Below are 25980 nucleotides of genomic sequence, written 5' to 3' on the forward strand. Positions count from 1 at the left end.
TAACAGATGTGTTTCTTTCCAGAGGCTCTAAACAACAACCCACTGATTTGTCTAATCTGACTTCTAGAGGCTGTTTGTGTTCCTGTCGTTGTGTCTCCTGGTTCAATGTTAGCCAGGACCAGTGGGTCTTTTTCTTGTCACATCATATTGGCACTCTTTCCATCTTCCGCTTCCACTTACTAAAGGCTCTTGTAATCACATTGGGCCCATCTGGATAAGCTAGGCGATCCTCCTCATTTTCTGGTCAGCTGACTACCAACATTAGTTCTACCGGCAACTTCAACTCTTCTTTGATACATTAACAAATTTACAGGTTCTGGGTAGTGAGACAAGAAGACTTTGGGGAGGCCATCCTTTCTCCCTTCCACAACATTCCCTCTGGCCTTCAATGAATCACATTCATTCCAAGTGAAATGACTCTCACCCATTCCAAGACTTCCAACACTGGATCTCATTACAGCATCAGCACAAAGCCCTGAACTTAGGAAATGCACTCTCAGGAATGCATGTTGTAGAAAGAAAGCCAAATTTGCAGCAGGACAACATTTTTTTTTTTTTTTTTGCCTTAAAACGATTAGTCAGACATTCAAGCAGTTGTTTGAAAATAAAGACAGATGACTCAGATACCTCAGCCACTTCAGCAGAACATACATGGGAATGTTTAGGAAAGAACTGAGTCTCTTGTCTGATAAGGTTAAAACCGTGACGTGCATGAGAAAACAACAGAGTGTTTATGAATGTCCTATCAACAAGAGCATTACTAGTCTGGAGAGGAATAGTGAGGTGAAAAGTAAAAGGCTTTGTGTGTCTCCAAATTTAATAAGGAAGAAACAGATCAATACAACTCAGTGGAAAGATGTAGTGAAGAGGTGGACATGATCAATTCTGTGGCCCATTACAAAACTGAACAGGTAGCTTGGAAGAAATGGGCAGTGAGTGACCGAGATCTGCTTCCACAGCAAACAGAAGTGGGGATACTCAGAAGCCCTGGCTGCACAACAAAAAACAAGAATATTTCCAAAATAAACTGTGAGAAAAGGAGTCAGATATCTTTGGTTTCTTCATATAGTTGGAAATGCCCTTTTAAAAATCAGAATTATATTAGGAGGGATCAATTTTCTTATTACCCTGTAAGAATATTAAAATTCAGTCAGAAATACATACTTCTGGATATAATTAAAAATGATACAACTGGGAAAATGATTATGTCACTGAGACCAGCAAAACAATATGACTACGAAAAGAAAGTATACTGAGAAAAGTAGAACAGAAGATTTTGATAAATCTTATATTAAAAAGAAAGGGAAAGGCTAGGAACATAAACTAATAAAGCCAAAGAGGAAAATCTAGATATTTCAATTGCTCTGAAAGGCTCCATACCTTCTAATCACGTCTGAGTTCAGGGCTGGAATTGGGGAAAATGGGGTTGGGGAACAACAGAGTACAACACTCCAAAGGTTCCATCCTATACACGTCACAAAAGGTGCCAACATGCATTAATAACGCGTATTCAAAAAAGAATTCCAACCAGGCAAGCAGGGTTTAGTGGATGAACCTAATGCTTAACTAAATGGGAAGCTATTCCGAAAATCAGGGTTCTCCTCCAACTCCTTCCCAGAGAACGGTGGCGGGAGATCAGGTATAATCGGCTTCATGAACTTGAACTCACCAGTCCCACTCCCTCCACTCACACACACCTCATACTGGTAGCTCTGCGACAGCGTCCCCGCCCCGCCCACGTCCACCAGAGGACCCACACCACCACACCCAGCCCCGGCAGGGAAGAAGCGGCCCTCGGCCACAGACACCCCACACCCTGACCCCACCGCCACAGCCCCAGCCCCGGCCCCGCCGCGCCCACACAGCCGCGCGGCCACCAGCGCCAACACAGACGCCAAGAACAGAGAAGACACCGCCGCCAGCGCCACCACCAGCGACACCGTCAGCGCCTCCGCCTGCCCAGCCTCGCCCCCCACACCCCCCACACCCCCCACACCCGCCTGCCCCGCCTGCCCCGCCGGCGCGTCGGGCCGCGGCAGGTAGGGCTGCGAGAAGCCGTCCACCAGCAGCACGTGCAGCGCCACGCTGGCCGAGAGCGGCGGCTCGCCGTGGTCGCGCACCTGCACCAGCAGCCGCTGCTGCGGCGCGTCGCGCTCGCTCACAGGCCGCGCCGTGCGCACCTCGCCGCTGTGCGCCCACACGCCGAACAGCCCGGGCTCCGTGGCCTGCAGCAGCTCGTACGACAGCCACGCGTTGCGGCCCGAGTCGCCGTCCACCGCCACCACCTTGCTCACCACGTAGCCCGCCTCGGCGCCGCGCGGCACCAGCTCGGGGCACGCGCCCGCCGCAGAGCCGTTGCGCGGCGGGTACAGCACGCGCGGCGCGTGGTCGTTGGCGTCGCGCAGCACCACGCGCACGCGCGCCTCGCCGCTCAGCGCCGGAGACCCGCCGTCCGACGCGCGCACGCCGAACTCGAAGGCGCGCAGGGTCTCGTAGTCGAGCGCGCGCAGCGCGAACAGCTGCCCGCTCGCCGCGTCCAGGGCCACCAGCGCGCCCACGTCCACCTGCGGCCGAGCCTGCCCCTGTCCCTGCCCCTGCCCCTGCCCCTGCTGCTGTCCCTGTGGCTGCTGCGTTGCCTGGTCTTGCGTGAGCAGCGAGTAGGTGAGCTGGGCGTTGGTGCCCGCATCCCTGTCGCTGGCGCTCACGCTGCCGATGTGCAGCGCGGGGCTGTTGTTCTCCAGCACGAACAGGGTGTACAGGGCCTGGCTGAAGGTGGGCGCGTTGTCGTTGACGTCGGACACGTGCACTGTCACGTTGTGCTGGCTCTGCAGCCTGGGCGTGCCCAGGTCTGAGACGGTGATGGTGATGGTGTACTGGGCCCTGGCCTCCCTGTCCAGCGGTCCTTCCGTTACCAGGGTGATGAAGTTGTCCAAGGTGGGTTTCAGCTTGAAAGGCACATCGTTCTGGATGGAGAAAATCATCCTCCCATTTTCCCCAGAGTCTCTGTCTCGAATCCTAAACAGCGCCACTTCTATCTCCGGAGAGTTTTCAGGAACAGAGCTAGTAAGCGATGAGATGGTTATTTCCGGAGGATTGTCGTTAACATCCAGCACCTTAATGGAGACAGAGCATTTTCCTGAAAGCCCCCCTCCGTCAGATGCCTCTATGTCAAACTCGTATGAGGAGACTGTCTCAAAATCTAGCTTTCTGATGAGTCGAACTTTTCCTGAAAGGCTGTTCAACTCAAAGGTTTTGCGTATCTCCTGCGAGCTATAAATAAGGGCGTAGGATATCTCTCCGTAAGTTCCTGCGTCTAAATCCCTGGCGGTGACCTGTACCACGATGGAGCCCTCGGGGCTATCTTCTGGCACCTGCACCTCGTAGAGAGTCTGCGTGAACTCGGGGGCATTATCATTTACGTCCAGGACCAGAACGCGGATGTGTGCAGTGCCAGAACGGGGTGGAGAGCCGCCATCCCGCGCCGTGAGCGTCAGCAGCAGCTCCGCCTGCTCCTCACGATCCAGCTCTCTGTCCAACACCAGCTCCGGGTATGCTCTGCCGTCGCCTCGGGGGCGTGTGGAGACGTGAAAAGGAGAGTTGGGGCTAATGCTGTAGTTCTGGACGCCGTTCCTGCCCACGTCCATATCCTCGGCTCTTTTCAGAGGAAACATGGTCCCAGGGAGGCTGGTCTCTCGGATTTTCAGGGTCATTTCTGGCTCAGGAAACTCGGGAGAGTGATCATTTACATCCTCTAGCAGGAGCTCAACTGGAAATACTTCCACTGGCTTGTTCAGGACCACTTGGAAACTCAGTACACATTGCTCCGTGGGACCACACAACTCCTCCCGGTCCAATTGTCCGTTTACTATTAACTGACCCGTTTGCACATCAAGCTGCAAACGTGGTTCGTTGTCCTCAGAGACCACCCGAGCTTCCCGCGCTGCTAGCTCCCTCACTGCCAACCCCAAGTCCTGGGCGAGGTCGGCCACAAAGGTGCCTTTCTCCGTTTCCTCCATCACGGAATAGCGGTGGGGCCCCTGGTCTCCCCAAGCTACTCCCAGGAAAAGAAATAGAATCATGACTTGCCTTTGTTTAGGAATGGGCTCCCCTCCGGCCACCATCTCTCTGCTTCTGCGCATGGCAGCCCAGCGACAGGGGCCAACAGGGTCTCCGGGTGCGTTGGGATTAAGCCAGGGCTCGATTTGCCCGGCGATAACCTGCTCCTAAGGGCAGCTGAGGAGCCCTCTCTGAAGACTCACTCGTCGGAGCTCTGCTTCCAGGTTTTTCTCAGCTGCTGAAGATCTGAAGTATTAGTCTGTGGCGTTTGCTAGTTTTTTTCTTGTGAAACCTTAGCCTGCAGCGCCACCATGCGTTATTTTTTGTTTTCAAACTAATTGCTAAGGAAGTTTATGCTGTGTTTGTAATCATTTCTTGTGTTAGGTGTTTGGAAAGCAGGGAAAATGCTGTAACCACTAAATCAAGCCATTAAAATTATTCTTCCTTAATTTAAAGTAGTTTTATTGAAAGTTGTATACCAGGTTCTGTTATACATTCACAAATAATCCAACTATGGATTCTACCTTTCTAGAGTCTGTAGGTTCTGTTGGAAACTGAGAAGTGAAAGAATACACTATGGCCATCATGTAGCCCATGATTTCTTAAAATTATCACATTCAAACAGGATTAAGTGGTCTGGATTCTCTTATTCTCGGCAGCCTATGTTAGCAGAATTATGGTTGCCACTGGGTTACATCAAGGGAAGGGCTGCCAGTTCATTCCAGGCATGACACTCCTTTTACCTAACATCAGTGTTCAGTTTTATGAACTGTGGGAAACATGGGGAAATTCATGTGAAGATATTTCCTGTATATGTTGTCCTTTCCCCCCAGCATTGTCCAGCTGACATGCCATAAATGTGCAACACACATTTTCTTGTCACCCCTCAGAACTAGAAAGTTGTTTTGTTCCCTGCTGTAGTCTCAGAATTTAAAATAATCCATGGCACATAACAGATACTCAAACATTTGTTGAATGATCAATGAATTAATCACATTTTAAAAGATTCTGACAGATGGATCCTCTTTAGCTGGGATTCTAGCTCTTTATATAAACTGAATAAACACATCATGTTCCCAGGCAGGTATTTTCTGTGCCAATTTGAGTAATAATTTGAAATAACTCAAAATCTTTTCATTAAATGGGAAAAGATCCTCATGTGCAGTAAACAAATACATACATACATATATATAACAAACCAGAAAATAACATGGTTATTATGCTACACATAAGGTATACATCTCTTTAATATATTTTATATTGTCTGTTATTTTTCAATGCTGCTACTAATGTTGAAAGGGACAATCACATAGAATTTTCTAGAAATTTCTATGTAACATTCTGAAAACTGTATCATTGGAAAATTTCTTTTCTCTTCAAAATTGTGTATTTTAGAAACTGACATGTGGCACAGTATGTTAAGCCACCACTTGTGACACCAACAGACCACAGCCTACAGCACCTATTCCTGAGAAAGCAGAAGGACAAGAATTTGGGCCTGGGCCACCCCCACGGGAAACGGGGAAACTAGGTGGATGTTCCGGACACCTGGCTCTGCCTAGCCAAGTCTTTCTCTTGTTTATCCTTTTCTCTGCATCACTCTGCATTTCAAAAATAAAATTCCATATTTCAACAAAAGTTCTTCATTTCCCTTATAGGCATGCAAATATTGTGCAGTATCATTTAATGTCATAAATGTTTAATAATATGAAATCCACAAATTAAAAAATCTCAAAGTAATCGTAAGGACTAACCTACAAATACATGCAAGAAAATCTAAACATGATTTTAACAAGGAAAAAAACCCTCAATTAAGGTGTATTAATAGGAAGAAATAGGAACACATACTGATTTTCCAAAAACTTCAGGGAGAAAGCAGATTTGGAATGGACTGTGAAATCTACAATGAAGTCCTCTTTGACGTTCTCATTCCTTCTTGAATCTCGGTGAGCTGACTTTCTGTAGTCTTTCTACATACTTAGCTAAGTGTGATACCACTTTATAGTTGAGTTCCCAACAGAGAGATGGTATTATGTTTAGTTTCTAAACCATTTTTCAAAAAAGACTCAGAGTGGACCTAGTATGGGTCAGTGTAGTCTCTACTGTCTGGATCAATCATCTAAAATCAAAGAGATGGAAAGATGGGGTGAACTAGACAGATGTTACCAAAGGAATCTGAGTCTAAGTGTGAGATAATGTAATAACCATCTAATAATACCAAAATGTGCAGTTTCCAAAAAGTTGGTAGGAAACGCATCTTATAGAGGCTGGCATTGTGGCATAACACATTAAGCTGTCACCTGTAGCACAGGCATTCCATATGGGCTGCAGTTCCAGTCTTGGCTGCTTCACCTCCAATCCAGTTGCTTGTGAATGTGCCTGGAATGTGCATCAGAAGTTAGCCTAAGTGCTAGCTTGCACCCTCCTGCACCCACGTGGCAGATGCAAATGTAGCTCCTGGCTCTGCCTTCAGCCTGGCCTGCCCTGCCTGCTGCAGGTATGTGGAGAGTGAACTAGAAAATGGAAGAAATCTTTCTGTCTGAAAATCAAATTAATAATCTTTTTTTGTCAAAAATTGAAGATGGGTATCATTTTTAAAAGCTTCATAATTTTCACTCTTCTGCACCAAAAAAACCATATCTATTAGTTCTATTTTTCCACATGCTATTTGAAGGCTGATATGAAAAATCGGAAAGACTTCAAATTTGTTCCCATTTAATACAACTATGGGGAAAAAGCCTGCAAATGAAGGGAAAGTACAGTCCCAACTGAAAGAGAAGTACAAGACATTAGTATTTCAGGCATCGAAAATTTTGAAAAGTTCCTAGACCACGTCCAGAGAATGGGACTGGGAATATCTTTAAATCAACTTGCAAAGCTTGAACTAATATTGGAAAATTGATGAACTGAATTACTATTTTCAGTAATAAATAAAATTGAAAAGTCACTGTCACCTTCAAGCATCAATGATACAAGTCCGTTCAGATAAACTCCAATAAGAGTCTATTGTGCTGGCCCAGGCATGATGGCTCAATGGCTAAATCCTCACCATGCACATTCAGGGCACGAAATGGCACCAGTTCCTGATCCCTTTCAGCTCTGTGCTTGTGGCTTGGGAAAGCAGAAGATGGCACAAAGCCTACAGATGCTGCAGACGGGTGGGAGACCTGGAAGCAGTTCCTGGCTCCTGGTTTGTGATTCCATAAGCTCTGGCCATTGTGGCCACTTGGGGAGTGAACCAGCTGACAGAAGATCATTCTCTCTGTCTCTACTCTCTGTAAAACTATCTTTCCAATGAAACTAAATAAAATGTTTTTTTTTTTTTTAAAAAAAGAAAAGCGCTAATTTCCCAAGCAGGAAACTAATGCAGTGCACTAAATATTCCATTTGAATTGCAACAAAAGACCCTAAAAACAACATAAAATTCACCATACATTCCCAGAAAATTAACAGATTGTTAATTGTGTCCAAACGATTTACAAATGTGGAATTTTCCTCCAAATGATTCACAGTACCCTGATAACTGGGACAATCGGTTTCATGAAATTGAACTCAAGGACGCCAACATGCATTAATAACGCGTATTCAAAAGAGAATTCCAATCAGGCAAGCAGGGTTTAGTGGATGAACCTAATGCTTAACTGAATGGGAAGCTATTCCGAAAATCAGGGTTCTCCTCCAACTCCTTCCCAGAGAATGGTGGCGGGAGATCAGGTATAATCGGCTTCATGAACTTGAACTCACCAGTCCCACTCCCTCCACTCACACACACCTCATACTGGTAGCTCTGCGACAGCGTCCCCGCCCCGCCCACGTCCACCAGAGGACCCACACCACCACACCCAGCCCCGGCAGGGAAGAAGCGGCCCTCGGCCACAGACACCCCACACCCTGACCCCACCGCCACAGCCCCAGCCCCGGCCCCGCCGCGCCCACACAGCCGCGCGGCCACCAGCGCCAACACAGACGCCAAGAACAGAGAAGACACCGCCGCCAGCGCCACCACCAGCGACACCGTCAGCGCCTCCGCCTGCCCAGCCTCGCCCCCCAAACCCCCCACACCCGCCTGCCCCGCCTGCCCCGCCGGCGCGTCGGGCCGCGGCAGGTAGGGCTGCGAGAAGCCGTCCACCAGCAGCACGTGCAGCGCCACGCTGGCCGAGAGCGGCGGCTCGCCGTGGTCGCGCACCTGCACCAGCAGCCGCTGCTGCGGCGCGTCGCGCTCGCTCACAGGCCGCGCCGTGCGCACCTCGCCGCTGTGCGCCCACACGCCGAACAGCCCGGGCTCCGTGGCCTGCAGCAGCTCGTACGACAGCCACGCGTTGCGGCCCGAGTCGCCGTCCACCGCCACCACCTTGCTCACCACGTAGCCCGCCTCGGCGCCGCGCGGCACCAGCTCGGGGCACGCGCCCGCCGCAGAGCCGTTGCGCGGCGGGTACAGCACGCGCGGCGCGTGGTCGTTGGCGTCGCGCAGCACCACGCGCACGCGCGCCTCGCCGCTCAGCGCCGGAGACCCGCCGTCCGACGCGCGCACGCCGAACTCGAAGGCGCGCAGGGTCTCGTAGTCGAGCGCGCGCAGCGCGAACAGCTGCCCGCTCGCCGCGTCCAGGGCCACCAGCGCGCCCACGTCCACCTGCTCCGGTCCCTGTCCCTGTGGCTGCTGCGTCGCCTGGTCTTGTGTGAGCAGCGAGTAGGTGAGCTGGGCGTTGGTGCCCGCGTCCCTGTCGCTGGCGCTCACGCTGCCGATGTGCAGCGCGGGGCTGTTGTTCTCCAGCACGAACAGGGTGTACAGGGCCTGGCTGAAGGTGGGCGCATTGTCGTTGACGTCGGACACGTGCACTGTCACGTTGTGCTGGCTCTGCAGCCTGGGCGTGCCCAGGTCAGAGACGGTGATGGTGATGGTGTACTGGGCCCTGGCCTCCCTGTCCAGCGCCGCGTTTGCCATTAGATTGTAGAAGTTCTCCACTGAGGGTTTTAGGAAGAAAGGCACATCATCTGGAATAGAGCAAATCATCCTCCCATTTTCCTCAGAGTCTCGGTCTTGAATGCTGAAAAGCGCTACCGTGGTTTCTGGGGCATTTTCTGGGATATGACTTATAATTTTTGCTATCTTCATTTCTGGAGCATTATCATTGATGTCTAGCACCTGAATGTTGACAGTGCATTTCCCAGAAAGACCTGCCCCATCAGAAGCTTTAATATCCACTTCATATGACACAGTTTTTTCATAATCTAATATGTTAATTATTTTAATTTCTCCTGTAATTTCGTTAATTTCGAATGTCTTGGAAATGTCTTCATCATCATAAAAAAATGAGTAAAATACATTGCCGTTCACCCCTGTGTCTAAATCTCTTGCGGAAACAGTCACTACAAGGGATCCTATGGCGCTGTTCTCTGGGATCTTCACCTGATAGAGCGGCTGAGTGAACTCAGGGGCATTGTCATTGATGTCCAGGACATCAACAACAACCAGGGCTGTCCCGCTTCTCGGCGGGGCTCCCCCATCTACTGCCATCAGCGTTAATCTGAGCTCATTCTGTTCCTCCCGGTCCAGGGCTTTGTTCAGAACCAGCACCGGATATTTTCTGCCCTCTCTGCCTCTGTGAGTGAGAACGTCCAAGTGCGGGTTGGGATTGATGGTATAATTTTGAATGGTATTGATGCCCACGTCCAAATCTTGTGCATTTTTCAATGGAAATACAGTTCCTGGAGGAGTGTTTTCTAGGATTTTCAAAGTCATTTTTGCTTCTGGGAACACAGGAGAATTGTCATTTACGTCCTGGACCATAAGTTTAAACCTAAATACCTCCAGGGGATCTTCCAGTAACACCTGGAATTGCAGCTCACAAGGATCAGTTGAGCCACACAGTTCTTCCCGATCCAGTTTTTCATTTACTTGCAAATCTCCAGTCTGGAGGTCCAGCTGAAAATGGTTTTTGTTACTGTTAAGAATGACCCGAGCCCTCCTCAAGGACAGCTCTCTTATCCCCAGTCCTAGGTCTGTGGCTAGATTGGCTACAAAAGAACCACTGTCTCTTTCTTCGGCTACAATATAAACCTGCTCAGCAACGGTCTGAGCCAGCAAACAAAAGAGAAAGAGGACTTGCCTTAGTCTGGGAAAACATTCTACTTCAGCCTCCATTTCTCCAAAAGCAGAAGCCTCTGGCGATCCGGATACTCCGCTTGTGGCTGCACGCAAACTGTTCTGGGAATGAATCCTCGCGGAAAGCAATCAGGGGTTAAGAAAGCCTCTTCTACTTATGGCTGCCAGAACAGAAATTCTCTAACCTTATGTTATAGCGCCACCATGCGTCGCATGTAAGTCTAATGTTAACTGCTACAAAACTTCAATATTTCACTTAGATTTATGCAAAAACAAACAAAAATCCACCGTGGATTATATTTAGAAGGTGTTTTGATCAGACACTTTGGGAAATGATGCAAATGCAAATTTACTATGTGGTATCTTGAAAAGATTCTGTAAAAAAGTACATATTATGAAAAAAAAAACAAAATAAGCTTATCTTTCAACACAGTTTTATTGTGAACTCTATTAAATTCCTTTAATATTTGTTTGTTCAAGAAATACTTATTGGTTTTCTCTTTGCACCAGCTGTGATTACAAGTCCCTTCTCTAATTTAATGGAACTTACAATGTAATGTCTACTTTGTTATTTATTGAGTGTTTTAGGGAGAATGGCATTTATCAACCTATTCTTGAAGTGCAAAGATACACCATTAAACTCTTAAATTACTGCACAATAGGTAAAGATACTTTCAGAGTATAAATTCAATTGACAAGCCAACTAGAACTTACGTGTTACGAACTCAATAAACAGTTTTGAGGAGTTTGTTAACTTATTTGTAGATATTGTATAAGCACTGACTGTGCCTCTGAGCTTGTTACACTGATGTGTTACATGATCGAAACCAGTTGCTAAAGAGCATATATATCAACTACTAAAACCTGAAATTTACAGAAGTCTTGAAGAGGGAAATAACCAAGACCACAGAGATAAAGCCTGAAGCTAAGAGTAAAAAAGGGGAGGAGGGCAGCAATATCTAACATTAATCTAAAACAGGAGCTAAAACTTACTCCCAAATAGTAAACTTCTAAACTCATTCTTACTAAGTAACTCATATCTTTTTGTGGATTGCTTAGGATCATCACACCTTCATAGAGAGGTCAAATTCTTTTACTCCTCAGGAGAGAAAGAACATCTTGGGAGTGGGAAGTTGTTTTTTTTTTTTTTTTTTTTTGATACCAACTTTTAGGTAATTTTTAAAAATTACTTATTTGAAAAGCAGAGTTACAAAAGTAGAAGGAGAGACAGAGAGGTATTCCATCCATTGGTTCACTTTCCAAACAGTGGCAATAGCAAGGGCTGGGCCAGACCAAAGCCAGCAGCCAGGAGCCTCATCTGGGTCTCTCACATTGGCACAGGGTCACAAGAACTTAGGTCATCATCCCTTGCCTCACAGGTGTATTATCAGGGAGCTGGAGCAGCCAGTACTCAAACTGCAGTCCATATGGGAGGCCTGTGTTGCAGGCAATGGTTTCACGATTACAGAATGCTGGCCCCAGCTAATGCTTTAACAATATAACTCAAATAACAGACACTATCATGACTTCTGGCATCTTAATTACCTGGCTGCCTATGAAAACTTAGTGTGAGACAGTTATAAGAATAGCATTTCTGGTTGGTTTAATTCCACCAAGGTACAACTCACTCAGATCATTACTGTACTTTGGACTGTTTCCTTCCACCTAGTGAAAGACATTTAATACTTCAAACTGTGAGAACATGGAGCTCACAGTTAAAATCTGATGGGCAGTTTTTCTTAAAAACAGATCTTGGTTATGGATCCAAGTTCTTCACTAGGGAGTTAAGAAAATGTCCCCTAAACACCCATGAATTTCTTTTTCTTACAGTAACGGGAAAGTAGTTAGTACTTGTATCAGAAAGCTAATGGATCAAAGTTGGCTTTTAACCCCCTATTTTCATCTCTCAGACACACTTTTCTCCTTTCTAAGATTTTCTAGACCTGCCTGAATGAAAGTTTTATGAGATTCTCTAGTAATGGAGTACAGGTCAATCAAATAATATTTGTTCCTATGATGAAAATCAGAAATTACCGACATTATATATAAATCAGGATTATTTATAAAGTCTGAAGATTTTCACTGAGTAATGAAATAATTCAGTTCACAGTGAATTTAATAAATAATTTCTTTTTTTTTAATAAATAATTTCTAAAAGAATGAATCTGCTAAAGCATGGTAAAGGTACAAACCAGAACAATTTCAGTTCTACTTTTTAAAAATAATTTTGAGAAAAACAAAAAGACAAAAAATAATTTTGAGAAAGGTAATATAATAAAGGGAACCCCAAGTTAATAAGACATTCTACAAAATTGTTGCATTTTGCTGTTGGACGATCCTATCAGTTATTTAGATTATTCGTAAAATTAAATGTTGTTGGGCCCGGCGGTGTGGCCTAGCGGCTAAAGTCCTCGCCTTGAACGCGCCGGGATCCCATATGAACGCCGGTTCTAATCCCGGCAGCTCCACTTTCCATCCAGCTCCCTGCTTGTGGCCTGGGAAAGCAGACAAGGATAGCACAAAGAATTGGGACCCTGCACCCATGTGGGAGACCTGGAGAAGGTTCCTGGTTCCGGGCTTCGGATTGGTAAAGTACCAGCCGTTACACTCACTTGGGGAGTGAATCATTGGATGGAAGATCTTCCCCTCTGTCTCTCCTTCTCTCTTTGTATCTGACTTTGTAATAAAAGTAAAAAAATCTTTTAAAAAATTAAATGTTTCAAAATTCTTTACTGTGAATGAGGAATCATTGAGATTGTAATCTTATATTCATTGATGAATATTAGAAGCATAAGTTACCAGGGTTTGATGGTACATAATCTGAGTAATCAAGGTTGAATACATCTTTCACATCAATTGCTTTCAAGAAATCTCCAATATAGGTTAAAGAAATTTTGCTGTTGAGAACTAAAGTCTTCCTGCAGAACACAAAGCAACTAGACACTGGGCACTTTGGAGGAACTAGAATCAGGAACTAGGAGGTCTAGAACTGGTAGCTAGATCACAGTCAGCTGTTTTATTATTATTATTATTATTAGGAAGGCAGGAATCTATACAGAGAAAAGGAGAGAGACAGAGAAAGATCTTCTGTCTGCTGATACACTCCCTAAGTGGTTGCAATGGCTGGAGCCGAGTTAGATGGATGCAGAGTCCCGAAGCTTTGGGCTGTCCTCTACTGCTCTCCTGGGCCACAGGCAGGGAGCTGGATGAGAAATAGAGCAGCTGAAACAGAAACTGGCATCCATAAGGATCCCAGCAAGGATTTAGCCACTAGACTACACCAACAAGGTCCTTGGTTGTTTTCTAAACTTCTGCCTCACTTACTCCCCACTCATTCTGCTTCCCTCCCTCTCTCAGCTCTTCTGTTTACTGGTTACAGAGATACAAACATGGCTACCTCAGCACCACACTTAGCATCTGTTCCCTTATTACAAGCAATCAAGTGGAAAGCTAGAGGAACTGTATCTTAAACATAAATGTAAGAGCTTGGAGAGTGACTCTAAATTGGTAGTTTTAAATTAGCAGTTTAACCTCAGAACCAGTTAAAATGGACAGGAGAAGTAGAGTACAATGTCACTTGTGATTGCTTCTGTTGGGTAATAAATGCTCTCCGACAAGAAAAGAACAAAGGCTGGAACTATATCATAATCAAACTAAGCTTTGAATTTGTCATATTAAACCCATATCTGCAATGATACATATAAGCACAAACTATTTATGAAAGAAAATTCAGAAGTGTACAAAAAAGTCTGTAATATTTAACATGTAAAATATTAGCATCTTAAAAATTAACTCAAGCAGATAACAAGCTACTGTGTCTTTATTCACATCATGCTTTTCCATTATAGTGAAAAATCCGGTTTGATCTAAGAATTCACAGCCAGAAAAGTGAGAAAGTACAACTAAGCCCACATGCATAAAAACTTGAAGGGGAAAATGATACATACATGAGTAATTACTTGGAGGCTGATTCTCAAAGCAAACACTAAGACAATACTAGCTTAATTTATTCACAATAAAAGGAACATAGAAACAGTCAAATAACTGAAGTTTCTGAAAAATTCGAAAGGACAATGAAGTCACCAAAAGAAAACAGTGCACAAGGGACAAAAATTTTAGGAAATAGAGTAAATCTAAAAAATTAATCCTCATAATCAGATCAGTGATCAAACCATGATCTATTTAGAAAGGGGGGGTTTCCTCTGTTTCAGTGCTCTGGGAAGGTACGTTAGGGATAATTGGTTTCAAGAAGTTGAAGTCCGCGAAGTCATTCGTAATGTTTGGATTTTCTTCCATTGCTGATTCTGCGTTGTTGCCATATAAACTGGGAATAATCGGCTTCATGAACTTGAACTCACCAGTCCCACTCCCTCCACTCACACACACCTCATACTGGTAGCTCTGCGACAGCGTCCCCGCCCCGCCCACGTCCACCAGAGGACCCACACCACCACACCCAGCCCCGGCAGGGAAGAAGCGGCCCTCGGCCACAGACACCCCACACCCTGACCCCACCGCCACAGCCCCAGCCCCGGCCCCGCCGCGCCCACACAGCCGCGCGGCCACCAGCGCCAACACAGACGCCAAGAACAGAGAAGACACCGCCGCCAGCGCCACCACCAGCGACACCGTCAGCGCCTCCGCCTGCCCAGCCTCGCCCCCCAAACCTCCCACACCCGCCTGCCCCGCCTGCCCCGCCTGCCCCGCCTGCCCCGCCGGCGCGTCGGGCCGCGGCAGGTAGGGCTGCGAGAAGCCGTCCACCAGCAGCACGTGCAGCGCCACGCTGGCCGAGAGCGGCGGCTCGCCGTGGTCGCGCACCTGCACCAGCAGCCGCTGCTGCGGCGCGTCGCGCTCGCTCACAGGCCGCGCCGTGCGCACCTCGCCGCTGTGCGCCCACACGCCGAACAGCCCGGGCTCCGTGGCCTGCAGCAGCTCGTACGACAGCCACGCGTTGCGGCCCGAGTCGCCGTCCACCGCCACCACCTTGCTCACCACGTAGCCCGCCTCGGCGCCGCGCGGCACCAGCTCGGGGCACGCGCCCGCCGCAGAGCCGTTGCGCGGCGGGTACAGCACGCGCGGCGCGTGGTCGTTGGCGTCGCGCAGCACCACGCGCACGCGCGCCTCGCCGCTCAGCGCCGGAGACCCGCCGTCCGACGCGCGCACGCCGAACTCGAAGGCGCGCAGGGTCTCGTAGTCGAGCGCGCGCAGCGCGAACAGCTGCCCGCTCGCCGCGTCCAGGGCCACCAGCGCGCCCACGTCCACCTGCTCCTGTCCCTGTCCCTGTGGCTGCTGCGTTGCCTGGTCTTGTGTGAGCAGCGAGTAGGTGAGCTGGGCGTTGGTGCCCGCGTCCCTGTCGCTGGCGCTCACGCTGCCGATGTGCAGCGCGGGGCTGTTGTTCTCCAGCACGAACAGGGTGTACAGGGCCTGGCTGAAGGTGGGCGCGTTGTCGTTGACGTCGGACACGTGCACTGTCACGTTGTGCTGGCTCTGCAGCCTGGGCGTGCCCAGGTCAGAGACGGTGATGGTGATGGTGTACTGGGCCCTGGCCTCCCTGTCTAATGGCCCGTCTGTTACCAAGGTGTAGAAATTCTTGAAGGTGGGTTTCAGAAGAAATGGAAGGTCATCCTGGATGGAGCACACCATCTCTCCCATTTCTCCCAGAGTCTCTGTCTCGAATCGCTAAACAGCGCCACTTTCCATCTCTCGGTAGGTTTTTCAGGAACAGAGGTTAGTAAGGCGATGAGTATGGTTATTTCCGGAGGATTGTCGTTTAACAATCCAGCACCTTAATGAGACAAGGCTATTTTCCTGAAAGCCCTCCCCCAGTCTGATGGCCATGCTAATGTCAAACTTCGTAATGAGGAGAGCTTGTCCTCATAAATCTAGCTTATCTGAGAGTGCTGACACTTATTCCTGAAAGGCTGTTAAACTCATACAGGTTTTGCGTATGCATCCTTCACTGCGCAGACTAGTAAAAAGGGTCGTAGGATAGATTCTTCACGTAAGTTTTCCCTGCGCTATCCTAAATCCCTGGACGGTGACCTGTGACCACGATGGAGCCACACGGGGCATAGTCTTCTCGGCACCTGCATCTCGATAGACGAGACTGCGTGAAACCACGGGGCATTGATCATTTACTCCAGGACTCAGAACGCGGAAGTGGTAGCAGTGCCAGAACGGGGTGGGAGCCTCGCCATCCACGCGCCGTGAGAGCGATCCAGCAGCTAGCTGCCGCCTGCTCCTCACGATCCAGACTCTCTGAATCAACACCAGACTCCGGGTATGCTCTGCCGTCGCCTACGGGCGTGTGATGAGACGTGAAAAGGATGAGTTGGGGCTAATGCTGTAGTTCTGGACGCCGTTCTTTGCCACTCCATAAGTCCTCGCTCTTTATCAAAGGAAAAATGGTTCCCAGGGAGCTGGTCTCTCGGATTTTTCAGGGTGCATTTCTGTCTCAGGAAACGTCGGGAGTAGTGATCATTAACATCCTCTTGCAGGAGCTCACTGGAAAAACTCACACAGGCTTTTCAGGACCACCTGCAATCTCATACACATTGGCTCACGTGTGGCATCCCACAACTCCTCCCCGTCCAATTGTCGTTTACTATTAACTAAGCCGCCGTTTGCAGATCAACTGCAAGCGTAGGTTCGTTGTCCTCAAGACCACATCACGGCATCCCGCGCAGACCTAGGCTCCTCCATCACTGCCAAGCCCCAAGTCTCAGGCGAGGTCGGCCATCAAGGTGCCGTTCCCCCTCCGTTTCCTTCCTGCCCATCACGTTGAATAGCGTGGGCCCCTGGTCTCCCACGAAACTAACCTCCAGTGCAAAAGCAATTAGAATCAACTGACTTTGCCTTTGTTTAGGAATGCGCACCCCCTCCGCCACCATCTCATCTGCTTCTGCGCAATGGCAGCCAGCGACAGGGGCCAACAGGTCTCCGGTGCCGTTCGGATAAGCGCAGGGACTCGATTTGCCGGCGATAACCTGCTCTCTAAGGGCAGCTGAGGAGCCCTCCTCTGAACACTTCCACTCGTCGAGGCTCCTGCTTCATGTGTTTCTCCAGCTGCTGAAGATCTGAAGTATTAGTCGTGAGGGCGTATTGCTAGTTTTTTTCTGTGAAACCTTATCCTGCAGCGCCACCATGCGTTCCTGCTGTATGATTGTAGTTAAATCCCAATAAGTTTATTTTGTGTCTATTGATCCAATTTAAATTATTTTTACTATATTTGTTTTATGTTCCGAGTGGTAGCTTTTTGTGATATGTGATGCTACTGTATTCAGTGAGTAATGCAATGCGTTCCAGTCTAGGAAAGCTCTGGTGGGATATTAGAATCATGCTTAAAATGTGCTCCCTGCCTCAACTACTTTACAACCTTTCTGCAAAGACAATAAAGATAGTTAGGAAACTCTTACATGTAATTGACTCAACAGGCAAGATATTCTCAGGGAAATTGGAAGTGGGAAGCCAGAGGGCTCAGTCTTTTGAAAATATCAGAAAATATTCCTGAAAAAGACAGTAAGAATGAGGGTATGTACTCGAAACTGGACCAGGTATATGCAAGTAGTTTTAGGGGGGAGTTTGAACATTTCTGGTTAGGTAAACTGCATGGTTAATTTGGAAATACACTGTAGGAGTATTCCAGATAGGAACAGAAAAGAAGTGTTCAATAGTTGGAAATAAAGGAGATATAATAGAATATAATGAGTAAGAACACAGGTAAGGGTCATTTAACCAGAAACTTGAGAGCATAACAGAGATTTTTTTCAGAGAAAATTTATTTTTTTCAGAGAAAATATATTTTAAATTGGTTCACAAAAGTAAGGAGTAATCCAAAAATTTGCTATCAGGCATTATTTTTCAAGATAAAACATAATTGCATGAATGCAAAATGAGAAGTGTTTGGGGGAAACTGAAGAAATTTCAATATGACTGAAGCACAAAGCAAGAAGAGAGAAGCAGTGAGAGTTGAAATTGAAATTGTCACCTAAAGATATTTGAACTTTACACCATAGAACTACAAGACAGACTTTATATCATAGCAAGAATATTAAATGATTTTAGACAGAAAAGTGACATGTTGGTTTTTTTTTTCTCAAAAAGATCATCTTGCTTCAAAGTTGAGAATAGAGATGTATTAGACACTGATTAAGAGGGATTGCAATAAAACTGGTGAGAGATGATGTTGGTTTGACCCAGATATGTAGTCATGGGCTTGTATGAAAATGCACAGTAATAGGCACATAGGGAGAGAGGGACAGGAAGGAAGTAGTTGCTGCATCTCATTCTCATATGGCCTGTAAATATGTCTGTGTTTTTCTCTGAAAACATTTTAGGAAGCTGGAGTTGCAGTGCAGTGCTTTACTGGATGTGAAGATGGAGTCAAACACAGTCATGCACCCGGCTCAGCAGAGCTGTGTAAGAATTTTCTGGCTTGTATGTCCAAAGTAAGACCACAGGATATGTACACATTAGGTTTCAGTAAATATTACTAGACACTCTCTAAATAGATTGCACTTTAATTTTGTAGTAATCTACTTGATATTTTTAAAAATTCTGATCTTCACTAATATTGTGGACAGAAACTGGTACATTTGAGTGTGGTTTTTACCAACAATGTGGCTGAACATTCAATTTCTTTTCAGACTTACTTTTTAGAGATTTATTTTTATTTGAAAGGCAGATTTATGAGAGAAGGAGAAATAGAAAGACCTCACTTCTGCTGGCTCACTCCCCAAATGGCCGGAGTGGTGCCAATCCAATGCCAGGAACCAAGAGCTTCCTCCAGGTCTCCCACACAAGCGCAGGGTGGTAGTGCTTTCCCAGGCCATAAGCAGGGAGCTGGATGGGAAGTGGAGCTGCCAGGACACGAACTGGCATCTTCATGGGATCCCAGTGCAGGCAAGACAAGGACTTTAACCACTAGGCTATCAAGTTAGGTCCCCAGAATCACTTTAATATATATATTTGAAAGGCAGGCAGACTTGGAGAGAGACAGAAAGATGTCTTTCATCCACTGCTTCACTCCCCAAATGGCCATCATAGCCAAAGCTGGGCCAGGCTGAAACCAGGAACAAGGTCTCCCACATGGGCATAGGGACCCAAGGACTTGAGTCATTTTCTGCTTCCTTCTCATCCATATTAGTAGAAACCTGAATGGGAAGTAGAGCAGCCAAGACTTGAACGGGAGGCTATACAGGATGCCCACGCTGAACGTGGGCACTTGACTGCTACAGTACCAGCCTGGACTTGCTGTTTTTCTGCCTTTAAAAACTACCTCTTAAAAAAAATAAAAAATAAAAACCACCTCTTATGGGGACAATATTGTGGCACAGCAAGTAAAGAAACCACTCTTGTGACCATCTAGGATGCAAAGCAGCAGATGGAAGACTACTTCATCCCCTGTGTAACCCTTTCAAATACTTAACACACACAAATCTTTCTCCTTGAAAATCCTATTGGCTCTCCTGACTTTCTGGTGTTTTGTTGATTTTCAAGAGTTATTTCAATAATTTAAACATTAATTCTTAGTTAAAATACTGCAGGTCACTTTCCCCTGTCATTTCCTACTTTGTGCTATCCTTCAGTTTTAGAAAGTAATATGCACAATCACTCCAGTTTCCCTTGTTTTAATTCTATTTTCAATGTTCCTTCTTCGGTGTTTACTTTTGGAACTACTACAGATTGGGGGGGGGGGGTTGGTTTGACCTCTTGTGAGTTTGATGGATAATGAATGTCTAACTGTTCCTTCTAGGATTTTATCGTTTAAATATAAACTTAACTAAAAATCACACAACGTATAAAACACCTGTTGAAATACAAAATAAAACTTGTTAAAATTTCATGAAGCAAAATGAAAAGATTCCTACGGGAACTTGAATCTGTTTTTATCTATTTCACAATGGCAAGTAAAAGTCCATTTTACCAAGTGGGTGTTGTGGCACAGAGGGTTAATCCACCACTTGTGATTCTGCATTCTATGCTGGAGTGCCAATCCTACAGTGGATTGCTGCACTTCCAAGCCAGATTGCTTCTAATGCAGCTGAGAGGGAGTGGATGACGGCCCTCCAGTTGAGTTTTTGCCAGCCATCGTGGACACGCAAACGGAGTTCCTGTCTCCTGCTTTTGGACTAACTCAGTCCTAGCATTGATATTTGGAAAGTGAACCAGTAGATGGAAGATTTCTGTATCTCTTTTCTCTGTCATTCTGCTTTTCTAGTAATATTTTATTCAATTTCAAGATTTTATTTATTTTTTAAAAATTTTTTGCAGGATTCTTTTCTTTAAGGTTTATCTATTTTTATTGGAAAGTCAGATATACAGATAGGAAGAGAGACAGAGAGGAAAACCCTCCATCCATTGATTCACTCCCCATGTGGCCACAATGGTTGGAGCTGAGCTGATCCAAAGCCAAAAGCCAGGAGCTTCTTCCAGGTCTCCTATGTAGGTGCAAGGTTCCAAGGCTTTGGGCCATCTTCTACTGCTTTCCCAGGTCACAAGCAGGGAGCTGGATGGGAAATGGAGCAGCTGGGATATGAACTGTCACCCTTATGGGATTCTACCACATGTAAGGTGAGGACCTTAGCCACTAGGCTACCGTGCTGGGCCCTCTAATAATCTTTAAAATAAAACAAAAAAATGCATTTAAAAAATTTTAAATTTGAAAGTAAGATATACAGAGAGGAGGAGAGATAGAAAGATCTTCTGTCCATCGATTCACTCCCCAAGTAGCCGCAACAGCCAGAGCAGAGCTGATCTGAAGCCAGGAACTCGGAGCCTCCTTCAGGTCTCGCATACAGGTGTAGGGTCCCAAGGCTTTGGGCCATCCTCTGCTGCTTTCCCAGTCCACATGCAGGGAGCTGAATGGGAAGTGGTGCTGCTGGGATTAGAACTAGCACCCATATGAGATCCCGGTGCATGCAAGGCAAGGACTTTAGCCACTAGGCTATCATACCAGGCTGTGCATTTTAATATCTCATCTATTCCATAGTATTTAATGTTATGAAGGCAACTTCAAAAATGTTAATTTTGCGGTGAGTGTTGTGACACAGCAGGTTTAGTTGCTGCCTGTGATGCATGAATGCATCGCATTGTGAGAGGACTGGCTCTGGCTATCCCCTTTCCAGCTTGGCTTCTGCTAATAGGCCAGGAAGACAACAGATGATGACTCCAGTGTTTGAGTTCCTGCCACCTAGGTGAAGACATGCATGGCATTTCCAGCTCGTGGCTTCAGCCTGTGCTGGCCTGCACGCTGCAGTTACTCTGTCTTTACCTTTTTTTTTTTTTTTAATAAAACACAATTGACCCATATCTACACTGCATTCCAGTTATCAGAATCTCTATCCTCCATCTAACTGTCCTCTTATAGATTTGAGACATTATAGTTTATTAACTCAGTGAGATTTCTATAATTCATAATTGCAGACCTATTTCTTCTTTCTATATTTTTTTGATACCACAAATGGTATTTCATAGTCACCACTGAGGATGAAGTGAACTTGCTTCTTCAACAGTCTGAATTTTCACTTTAATTTCTATTCGAGTTTTTGTCTTATGTTCAGACAGAGGGCTACCTTACTCAGGATGGGGCCAAGAACTGTTGCTTGTTTCAGTGATGGACAATACAAATACAAAATTGAAATGCCTAAACATGGGGGCTGTTTTTGTGGCATAGTTAAGATGCTCCTGCAATGACAGCATCCTATAAGGGTGCCTGTTCCAGTCCTAGCTGCTCCTCTGAGCATGCAGCTCCTTGCTAATGTGCTTACAAAATGGCAGAAGATGCTCAAGTTCTTGGGACACTGGGACTCATTAAGGAGAATTTAGGGGAGTGAGCCAGCAGAAGGAATATTGATCAATCTCTCTAACTCTGCCTCTCAAGCAAATAAATCATTATAAAAAGGAAAGAGCCTAAAGTATTTAAAGGAAACAATATAGCAATAGCAAAGCACACAAGACTCCTCCATAACAGTGTTATCAACCCCAAAATTGCTTAAAAACTACCTAAGAAATCAATCACTGGGGCTGGCAATGTGTGGCATTGGTTCACATTGCTTCACTCCCAAGCCACTGACCTGTTAATATCACGAAGAAGCACTGGAAGATGGGCCAAGTGCTTCAAACCCATAACCGCATGGAAGACCAGGAAGCAGCACCTGGCTCCAGCCTGACTTAGCCCTGGCCATTATGGCAATGTGGGAACTGAACCAAAGAATGAAAAAAGACCTCTCTTTTATCACTCTCTGAGAAAGTTAACCTTTCAAAAAAATCTTTAAATGAAATTGGATACTCTTAGCCTCTGTGTAATGGCACAGCCCCTAAAATTCTTGTTTTGAAAACACTGGGATCTCATATGGGAGCTGGTCCCTACTCCTTCAGTTCCACTTCCCATCCAGCTCCAAACTTGTGGCCTGCGGAAGCAGCAGAGATGGCCTAAAATCTTGGGACTCTGCACCCGTGTGGTTGACCCAGAGCAAATTCCTGGCCCCAGCTTTGATTTGGCTCAGCTCAGCTTGTTGCAGCCACTTGGGGAGTGAACCAGCAAATGCAAGATCTTTCTTCCAGTAAAGCTACATTTCCAACAACAACCAAAAAACTAACCTTAAAGAAGGAATTGCATAGTATAAATTTTATCACAGCATAAGTTCTTGTAAAAACGATTTTCTCTAGTATTGAAATATCACATCTTTGCACAATTATGACAAAATTTTTCAGAAAAAGTGCAATTAAACCATGTATTTGGCACCCATTCAGAATGTTTTTACCTTGTTTTTATATTTACAGAATTGATAATGGCCTATAACCTTGCCAATACCCAAATTATTAAGAATATTATTTTGCAAAGCAATAGAAACACATGGAAAAATAGCAGTCACAAGGTTAATACGTTTCTGGCTAAATAAATGAACACCCAGAAAGCAAAGATTCTAAATCCACTGTTTGGTCACCAAGAAAAATTTCAAGAGCACTGTGAAGAGAGGACAGCAACGATAACGCATGCAATTACACAGTCTAAAAACCATGGCAGCCTGGGCAAAAGGATCAGCAGTTGCTAAGAATACAAGGAGTATAAGACTAATAATTTATATTATTGAAAGTTGAATCCAAAGCTATTCCTCAAGGTAGAATTGTCTACTATTTGCTCCCCAGCCAACTGGGGCGGAAGATTGGGAATAATCGGCTTCATGAACTTGAACTCACCAGTCCCACTCCCTCCACTCACACACACCTCATACTGGTAGCTCTGCGACAGCGTCCCCGCCCCGCCCACGTCCACCAGAGGACCCACACCACCACACCCAGCCCCGGCAGGGAAGAAGCGGCCCTCGGCCACAGACACCCCACACCCTGACCCCACCGCCACAGCCCCAGCCCCGGCCCCGCCGCGCCCACACAGCCGCGCGGCCACCAGCGCCAACACAGACGCCAAGAACAGAGAAGACACCGCCGCCAGCGCCACCACCAGCGACACCGTCAGCGCCTCCGCCTGCCCAGCCTCGCCCCCCACACCCGCCTGCCCCGCCTGCCCCGCCTGCCCCGCCTGCCCCGCCTGCCCCGCCTGCCCCGCCGGCGCGTCGGGCCGCGGCAGGTAGGGCTGCGAGAAGCCGTCCACCAGCAGCACGTGCAGCGCCACGCTGGCCGAGAGCGGCGGCTCGCCGTGGTCGCGCACCTGCACCAGCAGCCGCTGCTGCGGCGCGTCGCGCTCGCTCACAGGCCGCGCCGTGCGCACCTCGCCGCTGTGCGCCCACACGCCGAACAGCCCGGGCTCCGTGGCCTGCAGCAGCTCGTACGACAGCCACGCGTTGCGGCCCGAGTCGCCGTCCACCGCCACCACCTTGCTCACCACGTAGCCCGCCTCGGCGCCGCGCGGCACCAGCTCGGGGCACGCGCCCGCCGCAGAGCCGTTGCGCGGCGGGTACAGCACGCGCGGCGCGTGGTCGTTGGCGTCGCGCAGCACCACGCGCACGCGCGCCTCGCCGCTCAGCGCCGGAGACCCGCCGTCCGACGCGCGCACGCCGAACTCGAAGGCGCGCAGGGTCTCGTAGTCGAGCGCGCGCAGCGCGAACAGCTGCCCGCTCGCCGCGTCCAGGGCCACCAGCGCGCCCACGTCCACCTGCTCCTGTCCCTGTCCCTGTGGCTGCTGCGTTGCCTGGTCTTGTGTGAGCAGCGAGTAGGTGAGCTGGGCGTTGGTGCCCGCGTCCCTGTCGCTGGCGCTCACGCTGCCGATGTGCAGCGCGGGGCTGTTGTTCTCCAGCACGAACAGGGTGTACAGGGCCTGGCTGAAGGTGGGCGCGTTGTCGTTGACGTCGGACACGTGCACTGTCACGTTGTGCTGGCTCTGCAGCCTGGGCGTGCCCAGGTCAGAGACGGTGATGGTGATGGTGTACTGGGCCCTGGCCTCCCTGTCCAGCGGTCCTTCTGTCTCCAAAGTATAGTAATTTGCAACGTTAGATTTTAGCACAAATGGAATGTCCTCCGGGATAGAACACACCGTTCTCCCGTTTTCCCCTTCATCTCTATCCCGAATACTGAAAAGCATAACTACCGTCACAGGCGAATTTTCTAGAATTTCACTCGTTATTGAGGACACAGCGATCTCAGGAGCATTGTCGTTCACATCTGTCACCTGAATTCGTACTGCAGCTTTTCCAAAGAGGCCGCCCCTGTCTGTGGCTTGAACGATTATTGAGTAGGATTGAGTTGTTTCAAAATCTAAGGATCCTCTCAGAGTAACTTTTCCAGATTTCCCATCAATATCAAATGTCTTGCGAATATCTTCCGAGCCATGGGAGAAGGTGTAGGATATTTCCCCGTTTGCTCCTGAGTCTGAATCCCAAGCGGACACGCTGACGACCTGGGAACCCAGAACGCTGTCCTCCGGGATTGTTACCTCATAAAACGGGCGCTCGAATGCGGGGGCGTTGTCGTTAATGTCCACGACCATCACCCGAACCGCGGCTGTCCCAGACCGGGGTGGAGCCCCGCCGTCCAGCGCTGTGAGGGTGAGCCTGAGCTCGGGCTGCGCTTCGAAATCCAGCGCCTCGTCCAGAACCAACTCGGGGTACTTCTCACCGTCAGGATTGACTCTCAGTTTTACGTGGAAATGAGAGTTGGGGCTTACCTCATAGCCATTTACAGCGTTGACCCCAACATCTAAATCCTTTGCACTTTCCAGTAAGAACACGGCACCCACGGGGCTGTTCTCTGGGATCTCCAGCAGCATCTCTTTTTCTAAAAAGACTGGAGGGTGGTCATTGACATCCGTGACCTCAAGCTCAAGCCGTAAGAACTGCAGAGGATGTTTCATTATCACCTGGAAGTGCAGCACGCAGGGTTCGGCGGAGCCACACAGCTCCTCCCGGTCTAGTGGCTCGCTTAGCACCAAATCCCCGGTGCTGCTGTCCAGCTGCAGGGGCTGTTTGCGATCATTAGAGACCACCTGGGTCTCCCGGGACGCCAGCTCCCCCAGCTCCAAGCCCAAATCCTTAATCAAATTGCCCACCAAGCTTCCACTCGGCGTTTCCTCCGCCACCGAAAAGCGCCCGGTTTCTGAGCCAGCCCAAGCCATTCCCAGCGAAATAAAGAGAAGCAGGACTTGCCTGGTGCGCAGACACCCTGCCCTTCCAATCTCCATGGCTCCTTTCCGGAAGGCTTCCCTCAGAAACGCCTTAGCTCCACCTCACAACTGATGGGAAAAGAATCCTGGATTTGTCTACTAAAAGCTCGCGCCTAAGCACTTTAACCTTATTGAACAGCTAGCTGAGAGGTTGCCCTTGATGGCTGGCTCTTTCACTCGGTGCAGTTCTTTGTGTCCGGGGATG

The 25980-nt window shown here is 47.7% G+C and overlaps 3 protein-coding genes and 1 pseudogene across 7 annotated transcripts; all 4 read right to left on the bottom strand.

The window, feature by feature from the left end:
* Positions 1-1562: 1562 nt before the first annotated feature.
* Positions 1563-4121, bottom strand: LOC121152932 (protocadherin beta-15-like). Of its 2 annotated transcripts, XM_040975239.1 has the most exons (2): positions 1995-4121; positions 1563-1955 (listed from the first exon to the last, which is right to left on the bottom strand). In XM_040975239.1, the coding sequence occupies exons 1-2, from the start codon at positions 4119-4121 to the stop codon at positions 1563-1565; spliced, it is 2520 nt and encodes an 839-aa protein (XP_040831173.1). The 2 variants fall into 2 exon arrangements, with proteins under 2 accessions (XP_040831173.1, XP_040831166.1); XM_040975232.1 differs by having other exon boundaries at positions 1563-4121.
* A 3572-nt stretch (positions 4122-7693) lies between these two features.
* On the bottom strand, positions 7694-10198 carry LOC121152945 (protocadherin beta-16-like). 3 transcript variants are annotated; one of them, XM_040975269.1, is made up of 2 exons: positions 8117-10198; positions 7694-8080 (listed from the first exon to the last, which is right to left on the bottom strand). In XM_040975269.1, the coding sequence occupies exons 1-2, from the start codon at positions 10196-10198 to the stop codon at positions 7694-7696; spliced, it is 2469 nt and encodes an 822-aa protein (XP_040831203.1). The 3 variants fall into 3 exon arrangements, with proteins under 3 accessions (XP_040831203.1, XP_040831194.1, XP_040831185.1); XM_040975260.1 differs by having other exon boundaries at positions 7694-8086; XM_040975251.1 differs by having other exon boundaries at positions 7694-10198.
* Positions 10199-14341: 4143 nt separating this feature from the next.
* LOC121152131 lies at positions 14342-16251 on the bottom strand (annotated as a pseudogene).
* A 6836-nt stretch (positions 16252-23087) lies between these two features.
* Positions 23088-25793, bottom strand: LOC121152964 (protocadherin beta-12-like). 2 transcript variants are annotated; one of them, XM_040975289.1, is made up of 2 exons: positions 23718-25793; positions 23088-23654 (listed from the first exon to the last, which is right to left on the bottom strand). In XM_040975289.1, exons 1-2 carry the CDS (start codon positions 25791-25793, stop codon positions 23247-23249), a joined length of 2484 nt encoding a protein of 827 aa, XP_040831223.1. In that variant the 3' UTR covers positions 23088-23246. The 2 variants fall into 2 exon arrangements, with proteins under 2 accessions (XP_040831223.1, XP_040831214.1); XM_040975280.1 differs by having other exon boundaries at positions 23088-23639; positions 23700-25793.
* Positions 25794-25980: the final 187 nt, after the last annotated feature.

Source organism: Ochotona curzoniae, unplaced genomic scaffold (assembly GCF_017591425.1).
Source record: "Ochotona curzoniae isolate NIBS_2020 unplaced genomic scaffold, NIBS_Ocur_1.0 contig_1, whole genome shotgun sequence".
NCBI classification, from domain to species: domain Eukaryota; kingdom Metazoa; phylum Chordata; class Mammalia; order Lagomorpha; family Ochotonidae; genus Ochotona; species Ochotona curzoniae.

Excerpts from the sequence above, each read along its gene's own strand:
- LOC121152964 (XM_040975280.1), bottom strand. The coding sequence starts at position 25,793 with ATGGAGATTGGAAGGGCAGGGTGTCTGCGCACCAGGCAAGTCCTGCTT. Across the intron at positions 23,640-23,699 it reads AGGCGGGGCAGGCGGGGCAG|GCGCTGACGGTGTCGCTGGT; the intron begins GCGGGGCAGGCG and ends GGGCAGGCGGAG.
- LOC121152945 (XM_040975251.1), bottom strand. The coding sequence starts at position 10,198 with ATGGAGGCTGAAGTAGAATGTTTTCCCAGACTAAGGCAAGTCCTCTTT.
- LOC121152932 (XM_040975232.1), bottom strand. The coding sequence starts at position 4,121 with ATGGTGGCCGGAGGGGAGCCCATTCCTAAACAAAGGCAAGTCATGATT.